The 12628-nt window shown below is 37.9% G+C and overlaps 1 protein-coding gene and 1 long non-coding RNA gene across 2 annotated transcripts; one reads left to right on the forward strand and one right to left on the reverse strand.

Annotated features, from left to right (window-relative positions):
- The first annotated feature begins 402 nt into the window (after positions 1–402).
- LOC147863568 (uncharacterized) lies at positions 403–2378 on the forward strand. Its single transcript, XR_015529789.1, has 4 exons — positions 403–549; positions 1550–1627; positions 1934–2012; positions 2180–2378. It is a non-coding gene; the product is annotated as an uncharacterized LOC147863568 (long non-coding RNA).
- LOC147863569 (uncharacterized) lies at positions 2276–10237 on the reverse strand. The gene is made up of 7 exons (XM_087319564.1): positions 9583–10237; positions 7200–7359; positions 4410–4674; positions 3869–4179; positions 3635–3709; positions 3129–3532; positions 2276–2978 (listed from the first exon to the last, which is right to left on the reverse strand). The coding sequence occupies exons 2-7, from the start codon at positions 7273–7275 to the stop codon at positions 2628–2630; spliced, it is 1482 nt and encodes a 493-aa protein (XP_087175690.1). The 5' UTR covers positions 7276–7359; positions 9583–10237; the 3' UTR covers positions 2276–2627.
- Between the last annotated feature and the right edge of the window lie 2391 nt (positions 10238–12628).

Consider the following 12628-nt stretch of genomic DNA (forward strand, 5'->3'; position numbering starts at 1 on the left):
GGATATGCTCATAACATTAAGGGAGGTAGGACATTAGTGTGGATACAAAACTCATCGTGTGCTAGGAAGGTCGGACAAAACCAATGTCAAGCCACAAAAGGAACGAGGAGCCATAAAAGGAACAAGGAGAAACTGCGAACAAGTCATGGGTGGGGTATGGCTATTATAGTCAGGACTCGGTGCTCATACAAAGAAGCCTCCAATTTGGGAGAGCTTCGGACAGAAACAACCCCAAGGCCAAAATGCGGCGGGACAAAACATAAACCCTAATGTAATGTAGACAATGGACATGATAAACCCTAAGGGAGGTTGGGAAAGAGGCATCATCATAATAATAATAATAATAACAATAATAATAGAGATTAATAAATGAAAAAAGAGGAAAAATAAAAGAAGAAGACATTAGGTTTCTGAGAGAAATCCATAAGAGTTTTCTTCCTGCTGCTATACTGCTACTGCTACTGTTTTTTCTTCATCTCTTCTCTGCAGGCATTCATTTTGCTTACAGACAAGCAAGCTCATCACCCTCATCTGATCGTCTTTCCTAAGGTATGAAGATCCCCCCTCCCTTCCCTTCTGTTTTCTGATATGATAGAAGTAACATTTACATAATCTATGTCTTTTCTACCATCTGACGTCTATGAAAATCTTATTAGTTCTCATAGAAGGCAGTTTGGACTGTTCTTTCATATGTTCCATGTCAAATTTGGAGATTCTGTGGACATATTGAGAGTAATTTTTGCAGGTTTTGCTGTTGTAAATGATATCATTAGTGTCTGAAAGTCAGATCTCCTCTCATATACTGTAAAATGAGTTTAAAATGATCATAAGTTCGTGAAGATGTCCTCTGTTATAAATTCCTTAATGATTTTAGAATCTCTTTGGAAGTGATTTCCCTTACAATACCTCCTTTACAGAGACAGAATTTCTCTCACAAGGTTTTGTCTTGGCAATTTTTTTTAGGTCCGTGTCTTAAGGTAGATATTGTTGCTTTTTTGTTTTGGTTGGAAGTCCGAATGTTTTTATTTTGCAATCTGATTTCCCATCAGTAAACTGTTAATTGAGGTTTGGCAAGATTAAATATGGAGAAGAAGAAAAAGAGCCCTTAGAAGACTTTACTAGTTTAATTCAGTTTAGGCTAGTAGACAGCTAAGCATTGAAGTATATTCAGTTGAGATCATTGTGCAGTATTACACTAAACATGCAGTGATGTCTTATGCTTACATCATAATGACAAGCATATCAATATGACTGCCCTGAATTCCATGATAAATTCACTTTTTGTAACTATCATACAATTATGCTGCCCTAGCTAGTATTGAGTATTCTATTATCAGAATTTAATGAAGCGTATTCATCTAGTGAACGGTGCCTTAGTCTATGACCATAACTAACAGAGTAATCTTCAATTAATGTTGACCTATGAATTGCGATAGATCATAAGCGCAGGTAACTACCATTGCAATAGCAGCATAGTGTTTCATCTATATTAAAGTTGTAACCATCAACATAATCATTGCTAACACAAGGCCAATATGCATTTTTGAAGGATTTCAGCCTGTAGTGGACATTGTGCATCAGAAGTTTAGGTTAACATTGTGCTGAAGCATGCAGGAGTACCTTAAAGGTTAGTGCTAAATATTAGATTTTGATATGCAATTTCATGTTGTTGTCAACATGCATCTAAATCATGTAAAGCATACTTCATTAGTTGAAGTGATGAAGTGAACCTGAGAAGACACTCACATCTTTCAATACTTTTAATACTTTTGAAAAGTAAATTTAGGATGTGAACCAAAATGTTAGTTTTTGAAACTTATCAACCCACTACTGATCTTGTGCTTTTGAGAGTGCTAAATACTCTGGCATGAAGCTAAGTCATTTGAAATATGTTTGTAGTTACTAACTTTATTCTTTATTAATTGTCTGTCAGACCCAATATGAAAAATGATCAAATCTTGGTCAATCAACCATTACCAATGCACATATGAGTGGGGTGTCATAACATCAAGGTAAAGAACATTACATTATGATTTGACATGCAAGAAAACTAAAAGAAAGATATGTTTGAAATTTCGTCTTCATATTGCAAATGAAAGTTGCTATATATAAAGTGGCAATTAAAAGAGACAAATATATGTGCTTTTAAAATTCTATGTTGTCTTAGCAGGCAAGATAGTAGATCTTTGCGGCTTTCTCATCAGCACGTTACACTACTCTGGATCATACCAAAGGAAGCAATTCTTTGGCAATTCAACTACAATAAGTTACACTATTCAAATGTGAAAAACCCATAGGCATTTGACCAATAATTTGTAGTAATGTACAATACTCTGCAAAAATATACCATCACCCAAAGCCAGTGGACAATCTGTTGATATTTTTGGTGTCTATACTATCTATCTCTCAAGTAAATAACAACTTGTATCTTTAACTGGTTTCCAACTTTTAGACTGTTATGTACCATCAATCAAAGTTATCTGGCTGGTAGTTAACATCATGTAATCCCTCTGAACTTGATTCTGTTTTTCTAGCTTCAAGGGATACTTAGTGTAACATATCTGTATTTGGGTTTTCTAGGCCAAAGAGACACTGATTCAAGCATCTCCATTTGGGTTTTGCTAGACTCAATCTTTAACCATTTCATTCTGCTCTGTTAAAGTATCTGTATTTGGGGCATTTAACAATGGTTCCATGTTCTTTGTTATTGACGCAATGTCTCTCGACTCTCTCTTCCTCCTCTTCCGCTTAGGGATGAAAACAAACGTAGATGGAAAATCTGGAAAATCCTCGATAACATCTAATGCAGGAGGTGGCCCAATTGGCCCAGTTGGACGCTCCTTCCCGGAAGCAGTGTTCTTCCAAATCCCCTTGCCAGATGTAATTTTGTTCTTGTTAAGTAGTGGTGCATAGTGATGTTCTCGTTCTTTGATTAGCATCACCGCATGACGTCTATTGTAAACCTCATCATCAGTATCCTGCACATCCCAATTCATCCAATATATGATACTCTTGACAATAAGATCCCATAGAGTTGAAGAGAACAAACAAAGAAATGGATTACCTTCTCTACTCCTACAGAATATAAACAAATCACATCTCTATCTACTTCTAGGCGCATATCATACCTCTGACGATGAGCTTCCATCTGATGTATGCATGGCATGTGTCCGCCACTGGGGAGTTTCAATGAATTCATGCCTTGCAGGCTCAATATAATTAGCCATTAGATTGTCAGGCATAATCACATTGTTGATATCGAAGTCACTATTTCTCCTCCTAACAGTTGAAGTGCCTCCATGATGAGCTTTTGATGAAGCCACAGGAGTAGGCTTGGCTACACTTACAGGCAAAGGCAAAGGCAAAGGTTGAAGTTTTGATGCATTTATGTAACCCCTTGTTAGATGATCCTTCAGCTTGGAAACACGAATTTGCATTGTCTCTATATGCCATAGATATTGTTCCACAGAATCTTCTTCAATTGAAAAATTATCTACAAACTCGTCCTCGAAGTTAGCACTAAAATCATCAACTGCATCAAAGATACAGAATTTGAAGGATTAGGTTATTGTGTCATAACAATGTTTTCAGTCGTGAAAGAAAGGGATAGATACCATATTACAGAGACACATACTTTCCAGTAGTTGCTGGTTTTCATCTTTAATTGCTTCTTCACCAGAAGCATCTTGATTTCGCTGTTTCCGTTTCTCTGAACAAGGAATCCATCACAGCCATTAGACAAAAACAAGACATAGCCACAAACAAATCAATGGGTCAACCTTTAGAACCTGAATTCTCAAGGACCACAACAGAAACATATATTAATTCTCAGCCGATATCACTAAATCATGTCACAGTTGAACTTTACCATATCTAGAAAACACTGGGTGCTTCGACATGTAGGATTTCAAGTCAATAACCTCTTCAGCTTTTCTGCGCCGCTTGCGTTGCAAAATGCGGTTTTTATGTGTGTACCCAATGATTGTACTTGTCCTCGCAGCTGAGCCATCCTGCTGTTGATCAAGGTACTGCCCTTTTTGTTTCTTGGAAAGTGCAAGTATCCTATCATATTTGCTTGATTCTGCCTGTAGCTCTTTAACACGCAAAGCAAGCCATCGACACCTCCATTCAATACCTTGCCGATATGCTTTCCATTCAGCATTCAATGCTCTCTTCTTCCTGTGGATAGAAAACATGTAAATACAAACGGTAAATTTCCTATTGAGTTTGACCAAAATCATTCAGGGGTGCAATGGATAACGCGGAGAGATATATCAGACACAACTACAACTTAACCCTTTCCCTAAAAAAAATCATCTTTAATGGTAATGTGTAAACTATGGATATCTTGTAACTACAGTTGCAAAATTGGATGTCTGTCCAAATGTTCAGAAATCAGAAAACAATACCTTTTTATTGTTGGAACATCTTCTGCTGAAGGCATGGCCCCATTACCTTCTCGAAGCTCAGATTCAACCTCACAACTCTGACCCTCATCCTCACTTTGACTATAACCAAAAGAACTGGAACATTCTGTTGTTGCTTGGTCTTCATTATTCAGCCTTATATCCTCTACAGGTAAAAGTTCAACTATCTCCACAGTTAAATCTTCTTCCAAGCATGAGGCATCAGCAGAAAGAATCTTAACTTTGTCTTGAATCATGTTTTTATCCTCTGCAAGAAAGTTCGAATTCACAGGATGTTGAGTCTGCAAATAAAAAGCTCCATTCTACCACCATGTTTTCAAACATGTTCAGTCTAGAAGTTGCAATGCAGATGAAACCAATCATGTGTTTTGTAATTTGCAATATTATAACAGTTTTTAATATTTATTTTCATTTACCATGTGTACAGAAATTAATACGCATTTACATATGAATCACATAAAGAAATTTGAGCCCAACGTCCTGAGGCCCTAGTCCCAAAATGAAGGTGTATAACAAGGATATTCAGTTTGGGCCAATTGAATGGGCCACCTGAAATAAGGGCTGATGTGGAGGTATAGAGCAAGGACTCATGAGAGATGCTGTGAGACCCCAGGTCAAGTTTGGAAATGCCCATCATAAAACCAGAACCCCAAGGCATACAATGGGCCTCAAACCTAGTAGCACTAAGGTTCCAAGGGTAAGAAGCATTCCCAGACAGCTTAAAGATTATCCAGACCCAATACAAATTTGGAGCACCAGAACCTTATGAAATGGCTTTCATTACATGGGTTGACATACCTGAGGAAGGGGAGTTGGAGGTTGTATCCTCAGGTCTAATTGTGGAAACACTCTGCAGCCTAGATATGGACCCACAAATGTTTAAGGTAGGTTTTGAGTTCAAAAGAGCTGAACAGTAAAAAATAAGATATGGGCAAAGTCCAGCTGGAAGGAGCAGTAAGAAAATGGGTCCCACCTTCAAGAGCTGTGAAAAGAATTACTAAAAAACATGTGTAAAAATGCCATAAAAATGTAAAAGAGTTAATAGAGGTGACATAAATGAAACAAAGCCAATGGAGATAATGGTGATGAAAAGACCAAACACCCCTTTTCACAAAACCCCTAACTTGAAGAAATGATAGCATTTGAAGTTTAGTAATAAAGTTAGAAGTTGATTAAGCTAACAATAAGAATCTTAATCTGATCTATGCACTGTACCATGCTATTACCTAAGGTGGATTGACAAGGATTACAATAACTATACATTAATGATGGGGGATTAGTATTAGGACTAAACAAACAAAATGTTAGAGACCTGTACTCAATAATAGAAAAATGGCATTGAAGATTCAGTGCCTGATAGGCCAGAAGTCATGAGAGTGAGGACATCTCTACGTGGGATAATTCCAACAATATCTACATTTTCTTCACGGTTCACTGGATATCTAAGGGTTCATGCCGTCAACAAGTGGGGGATGTTTCTTGTTCATTTATATTGTTCTTCTCTTATGTAATCTCTTCCTGGGTCACATAGCCCATTCTGGTCTCACTTAGAGACAATAATATAACACATGATCAGAGATATCATACCATCCAAGACTTTTCCCAAAAAAGAATCAACAAGTTGCACTTCATCAAACACATCTTCTAGAACCTGATCTACATCCACATTACACTCTACATGCATACGAGAATTCTATATCCCTTGGGTTCTCAACCAACCCATCGTCCCCTCTGAGGAGAGAATTTGTTTTAATTTGTTGAAAACCTCTTGATGGATCATATGGCTTTCTTTTCTTCATAGAAAATTGTTTGTTTCATCAATCAACAGAACAACTTCTGCTGCAATAACACTACTAATCGTGACCTTATTATTACTGCACTCCTCCAATCATTAATCCCCTTCACTATCACCTTTATAGCCTAGCCCAATAAGCAGGCATAATGCTGCCTAGAGATTGTGATAGCTTAAGCTGTAGGAGATGAGGGATCTTGAAAACAGAGAGAAGGCACCAAACACACTAGAGAGAAGATTAACAGGTTGTGGACTTACATAAGATAAATTAACTCTCAAAATTATTGAGCTTCCAACCGTGATACAGTAACACAGTAATTGCACTGCATTAACCTAATGCACTCCTCCAAACACAACTAAATGAAAGATTAATGCATGGCTCACAAAAGCAGACACCCTTTTGTCAAAAAGATATGTAAAATGTACTGATTATGTTCATGTTCGTTACAGACAGTCAGGTGGACAATAAGAAAAAGTGGGATGTATGATTGTTTCACACAAAATGAAATTCCACGAGGTGTCAGTTTACTGTGTTTGCACATGTGCATAGAAACATTTGGGTCCAGCATTTTACCAACTTATCAAAAAACCTCCTCCCACTGCACATCTTATCATCCCAGTCTATATGAAAAACTTTTAGCATAGGCTGCCATGCATATGTAACTTATATTTCACAGGTAGGGATGAAGCGCACAGCCCCTGGGGGATAACACTACCATGCTCTCCCACTTCTGGTTAGTCCTGCCCAATCAAGTTTCCACACATACACAATGTGCAGTCCATGTATGTGAAACGACTTCAAATTTAAAAGAGCTAGCTATACCTCCATTTAATCAAAATATAATGCCAAGTATCATTAAATTTTCAAAATAAACTAGCATATTTTCCAAACTGGTGTTTTCTATGGTATAAAATAACATTGTTGAATCTGTAGCAGATATTTTCATAATGAACTTTCAGATATTTGAAACCAAGCTTACTTTCTGATGTGGTAGCTGCCTCCTCTTTTGAGAGAGTGGACTCATTCATTAAACTGTCACTCCCCATTTGCAACATCACTACACACTATATCCCGAAGTGCCAATGTGCCCTTGCATTTGTTCTTGAGATGGAAGATCAATGCAATTTGATAGAAATAACCTGAAATTGTAGAGCTGAACATGGTTTACATTTGACTTATATTTTGGAGCTGAAATGCAGCCAACTTCACAGATGATACAGGCAGTATAAGAATATTTCTAATATCAATTTTATCATGCAAGAAGTCAATGTGCTTCACCTGCTGTTTGAATAATCGAAAAAACCTCAAATTTTAGCTACTTACAAAAACAAAACCTATAACCACTTTAATATGTGAATAAAACCTAGTAATTTAAAAGTGAATCAGTCAAAGTTGCTTGTTTCAAGCTTTTCGAATTTTGATTTGATACTTGTGCTCAAAAAAATGCTCAGTTGTAAACAAATATTTAAATCTCTCATTTCATCAGAACAGATTCATATGGTAGGTTTCTGGGTTTCAAATGTGGAGACATGTGGTGTAACATTAAATCAAAAGAAAAAAGCTTCCTTGTGTCCTTGGATCCAGAAATCGTCATCCAAAAGTTTCATACTCCAGTTCATGTTCATTTTCTAATAGGATGTTGATTTGTTTATTGAAAGCAGACAGTCTAATACAGTACCTAGTCCACATTGACATGGTCACTGATTCTTATTGAAATTATAACCACAAGCATGTAACAAGTTCGTTTCAAAACTGAATGAATCTTTGTCAGGTTATCAATAAAACCTTAAAGACACTCATTAGAGGATGCTTCATCATGAATATTTCAACTGCTCGCATTCCTACATATGATGTTACAAATGGAACAATTGTCATATGGAGCAGGGATCTCAGATGAGCACAGGGGAAATACAGGACAGGCCAGATGTGGGGATGGCACAAGATAGAGAAGAAAATCAGTTATACTGATTTCCATAGGAGGCTGAAAGAGACCTATGGGAGACAAATGGAGTACAATGTTCATATACATTGGATTTCAAATCGTACCATCGATGCATGCTTCAGAAATTGTACACAACTTGTCACAAAAACCTATCTGTCCTGTGCTTTAAACAAAGAACTAGCACCAATTACAATATTGGACAATAACTTGAGTCTTTTGGAAGCCATGCTTATGTTCTATCTAAAGAAAAGACTCTTATTTCCAGATAAGGTCTTCTGGTCTTTTCACTGCAGCCAACCAAATCTGAAGTTTTTGAATCGGATTTTAGTAACTTTTGATCACTTGAGAAATACTTTGTTGCTTGAGAAATACCTTCAGTTAGCATAAAAAATCGTGGGTTTCATGCTAAGCCTTTACATCTCCTCAGTCTCTCTCTCTCTCTCTCTCTCTCTATTTCTACATAATATCCTCACTATGCATAAATCAAGTAGGACATTTACTTAGGAAGAGTGATAAACCAATCCTCTGAAATAAATGCATTCAACAATGTGTTCACTCATAGTTGAGAATCTTGGCTTTCTTGAAAAACCTAGAAGGATGGATTTAATATTTAAGACATAGACTAATGAATGAAGCAATCATTAAATGGAAGAGGTATGCAAGAAAAACATTTTCCCACCAGTTTTTGTTGTTTCTACTTTCAACACCTCTTCAACCAAACCCAATCCTTGCACGAATTTCACTCAGTCACAGCATGCACTTTCAATTGTACATTCATCATGAAAGTTCTTGAACATTGAGAGTCACTACTCACTCTCACATGTATCACATAGAAAATGTTATGCTTTTGGTCTCAAATGTCATATTTGACCTCCGAAGACGATAACAAAGTCTATCTATATATCTCTGTTGCTAAAAGAAACTTCAAAAATAACACAGACAAGCTAGCATACCATCAAAAATACAAGATTACAATGTCTATTATCGTTAAACTAATGCTTCTTTTGGTAAATTAATAAGGCCTATATGCTCAGCTGAACAAGAACATATAGTGTGTATCATGGGAACAGGAAATCTCCAGTGCAACTACAGCTACTTACAAGAACAACCAGCAGAAATTTTTTGATGGATCATGAGATCACAACATGTGCATTAAAGCTATATGTTGCAAATGAAAAGGTGTTGACGTAACAAAGCAGGAACAAAATGCTTCAAGAGATCCATGGAAGGAAAAGCGCTAGTGCCATAATGCTGATGAAAACATGTAATCTATAACAAAACATTAGCAGAATGTTTAACGAGACCAAGAAGCAGAAAATTATGAGAACATGTAACCTCCATGGCTTAAACATGAGTACCTATGCGAGATTAATCAAAGGAAAAGCTTAAGTGTGTGCGGAAGGGGAGGAGAGTACATTACATCTAATTATTTTGTATCGCGGTCCATTGAATATAGGAATTATCCACCAAATTTGCCTCTACGATGCTAAAAGAATCTTGTAGGAAGGGGAGAAGAAAAATGAGACAGATTCTGCTTCTTCGAGGTCCACGGATCTTATGGAACTTATTCCTTTGTCTGTGTTACCTTAGAATCCGAGTTGAACTCGAATAAGACGATGTGGAGGAGCAAGTAAAATTTTGGAAGCTCACCAAAGGCAGGCAGGCAGGCAGGCTGTCAGTGCTCCCTCCTTTTTTTCAGCTTTCTCCCTTCTGTCTTCCTTCTTTTCTTTTCTTTTTGGCTTTCCCCGTTCTCTTCTTCCCGCCTCCCCACTACCTTCTGTCTTTCTTTCGTCCTTCCTTCTTTTCCCTCATGCCTTCTCTTCCTCTGATTTCTTCCTTCTTCCCAACTCTTCGCCTTCTTCTTTACGTTTTCTTCGTTCCACCTGTTCCGTCGTCTTCTGCTTCTGCTTCTCCTTCTCCTTCTCCTTCTCCTTCTCCTTCTGCTTCTGCTTCTGCTTCTACCTCTGCTTCTGCAGCTGCGAATTCTGCTTCTGCTTCTGTTTTATTCTTTCTTTTCCTTCTTCTGCGTGATATTCTGTTCTGACAGACGATCTCTCTGTCTCTCTCTACAGAAATCTGACGCGCGCGCGCGCTCTGTGTGTTCCTGCCTGCAGACACACACACACACACAGACAGAAGACTAGAGAGAGAGTCTTCTTGGAGGCCAAGCAAATGGAGAATGGCAAAAGCTTCGAGAGCGCTTTCACACACACACTCTCTTTCTTTTGTGCTGTTCATACATACATACATATATACGTATACGTATCTATACATATATACGTATACGTATCTATACATATGTATGTATACGCTTGGATTGATGAGAAGAGGAGGAGAAGCCTTTTCCACTACTCGAATTCCCGTCAAACCTCTCTTTCTCATCTTTCTCGTTTGTGGTGGGCATGTAGACCTTTGTACGAGTTTGTTTCTATCCCATCGATTTTTATATCTCACCCGTTACGTATGTGCCTCCTCTTGCTCCTCCTCTGCATGCTAGAAGATTTCTACCTCTCTCTCGTCCTGCTACAACTGTTTGATCCGCATCCATGCCGATATAGATAAGGGGTCTTCTGAAAGAACTTGGGGTCATTTACCTTAGCTCACGACCATCTTCGCCATCCACACGCATGTATCACCACGTTGCCCATGTCTCGCTTGGGCCCAACATAGAGTACAAGTGAGAGGTAAACGAGCTTTTACTGGAAAGGGCTTCATCCAAATTGAAGAGAGTTATTGAAACCAAGGATTTGAAAATGTTGTAGACCACCCGTGAGGGAGAAGAATGAGGCGCCCTCTTCACACCCAACTAAGCATTGTCATTAGGAAACATTGAAAGTTGAGTTGAGGCTCCTCGAGCATGATGTTGCAATCGAGAAGAGGCGCCTTGTGTGGGGTTTGTTTGGTTGCATTCATTCTCTTTATAGTAATAATGTCCAACACGAGTTTTGAATTGTATTATCCTCTACTTGCATGTGTAGGCTTAAATTGTAACATTGTTCCAAGTGACTCAACCCGCGTTCTCTTTTATGCAAGATGAAGTGTTGGGGCACAAGCGATCATAAGGTCATCAACCATGCATACTTTGCTCTAGAATATCACACATTGACACAATGCATTGACTTCAACTACGTTCATGTTTTCTTTCCTCACATTGTCAATTAAACCTACAACTGACGTACACTCCCCTCAATATGACAATGTGAACTCTCGATCATAATCTTCATTGGCAAAATTTTTGAATTATCAACGATCGCGACTTAATTCTACACATACTATGTGAAAAATGTTTGTCTTTTGGTTTCATAGGCCACGTCACACACACACAACACATTTCACATTGTTTGCTACAAATAACACCACTCAAATAACAAAAAGTAACCAGAAAGATAAGTGGTTGTCTTCATTTAAGAGTACTTGGAAATAGGAATCGACAACGGTTCGGTTTAGGCTAAACCAATTTGGGGGTTTCCAAACCTGAACCAAACCGGTTTCTAAACCAGTTTAGGCTAACCGGTTTGGCCACCTAAACCGACTTAGGAACCGGTTTAGCCAAGTCGATTAAGCCTTAACTGGTTTGAGCAAATCCCAAACCAGTTAAGGAAACTCAAATCTAAACCGAACCGAACCACCAAACGGTTTGGTGGTTCGGTTTAGGCTTGAGTCAAGCCGTTGCCGATTCCTACTTGGAAACGTGGCACAATGCTTAACTTTGTAGATATTCATGCTTCCTCTTATAATATATATACAAATACAAACACTTCATTTCATTGCTTATATCATGTTCCATTATGCAAATTAGACGCAATATATTCCTCGTTGCTTTGTGTGCCTAAATATGGCATATTTTGTATACTTGAAATTGTTGTGTACTCTTATGAAACAATATCTTACTCTTTTTTTATGCATGTGAAATGCTATCGAGATTCACATTCCTAAATACCATAAAATTAATGGGAAATATTGAAAGTACCGTAGTAAATTGAAAAATAATAATTATAGCACTAGTCAAAAGGTAAGTAGCTAATGCGGATGACCAATAATGTCACCATGATTATTTTCTGTCTCATTCCTCGTAACAAAATAAAATAATATATATTAAAAGAACACGACAATACAAAAACCCATTGGTTGTCCATAGTGCTATGGGGAGGATGTTACATGCAAGGTAAAACCCATTGAGGTGCTAGTAGACCAAGAGACATCGAGGCAATTCCTACGAGGACAAGGTGCTTGCAACCCTTTATTTGAAAACAAACTATCAAGTCAAATAAATTTTCCTTTCAACGTTATTTTTCATTTCATGGTACTCAATGGAGACCATCAAACAATAACCCCATGTCTCATACTCCACTTAGCTAGATGCACCACATACCCCCAATGAAACAAACAACCCTTTGATGGGGAAGAGAGGGGGGGGGGGGGGGGGGGGGGGGGCGGTAAAGCTTTGGCTCCGTGAACATAAACCC

Source organism: Azolla caroliniana, unplaced genomic scaffold, assembly GCF_043228905.1.
Source record: "Azolla caroliniana isolate FFs.n. ecotype wild unplaced genomic scaffold, voAzoCaro1.0.p SCAF_5, whole genome shotgun sequence".
Taxonomy (NCBI): Eukaryota; Viridiplantae; Streptophyta; class Polypodiopsida; order Salviniales; family Salviniaceae; genus Azolla; species Azolla caroliniana.

Coding starts and splice junctions, on each gene's coding strand:
- LOC147863569 (XM_087319564.1), bottom strand. CDS start 7,275: ATGTTGCAAATGGGGAGTGACAGTTTAATGAATGAGTCCACTCTCTCA. Junction 4,675..7,199: donor GGCAGCTACCACATCAGAAA/GTAAGCTTGGTT, acceptor ACTTTCTTGCAG/AGGATAAAAACATGATTCAA. Junction 4,180..4,409: donor GATGTTCCAACAATAAAAAG/GTATTGTTTTCT, acceptor TTCTATCCACAG/GAAGAAGAGAGCATTGAATG.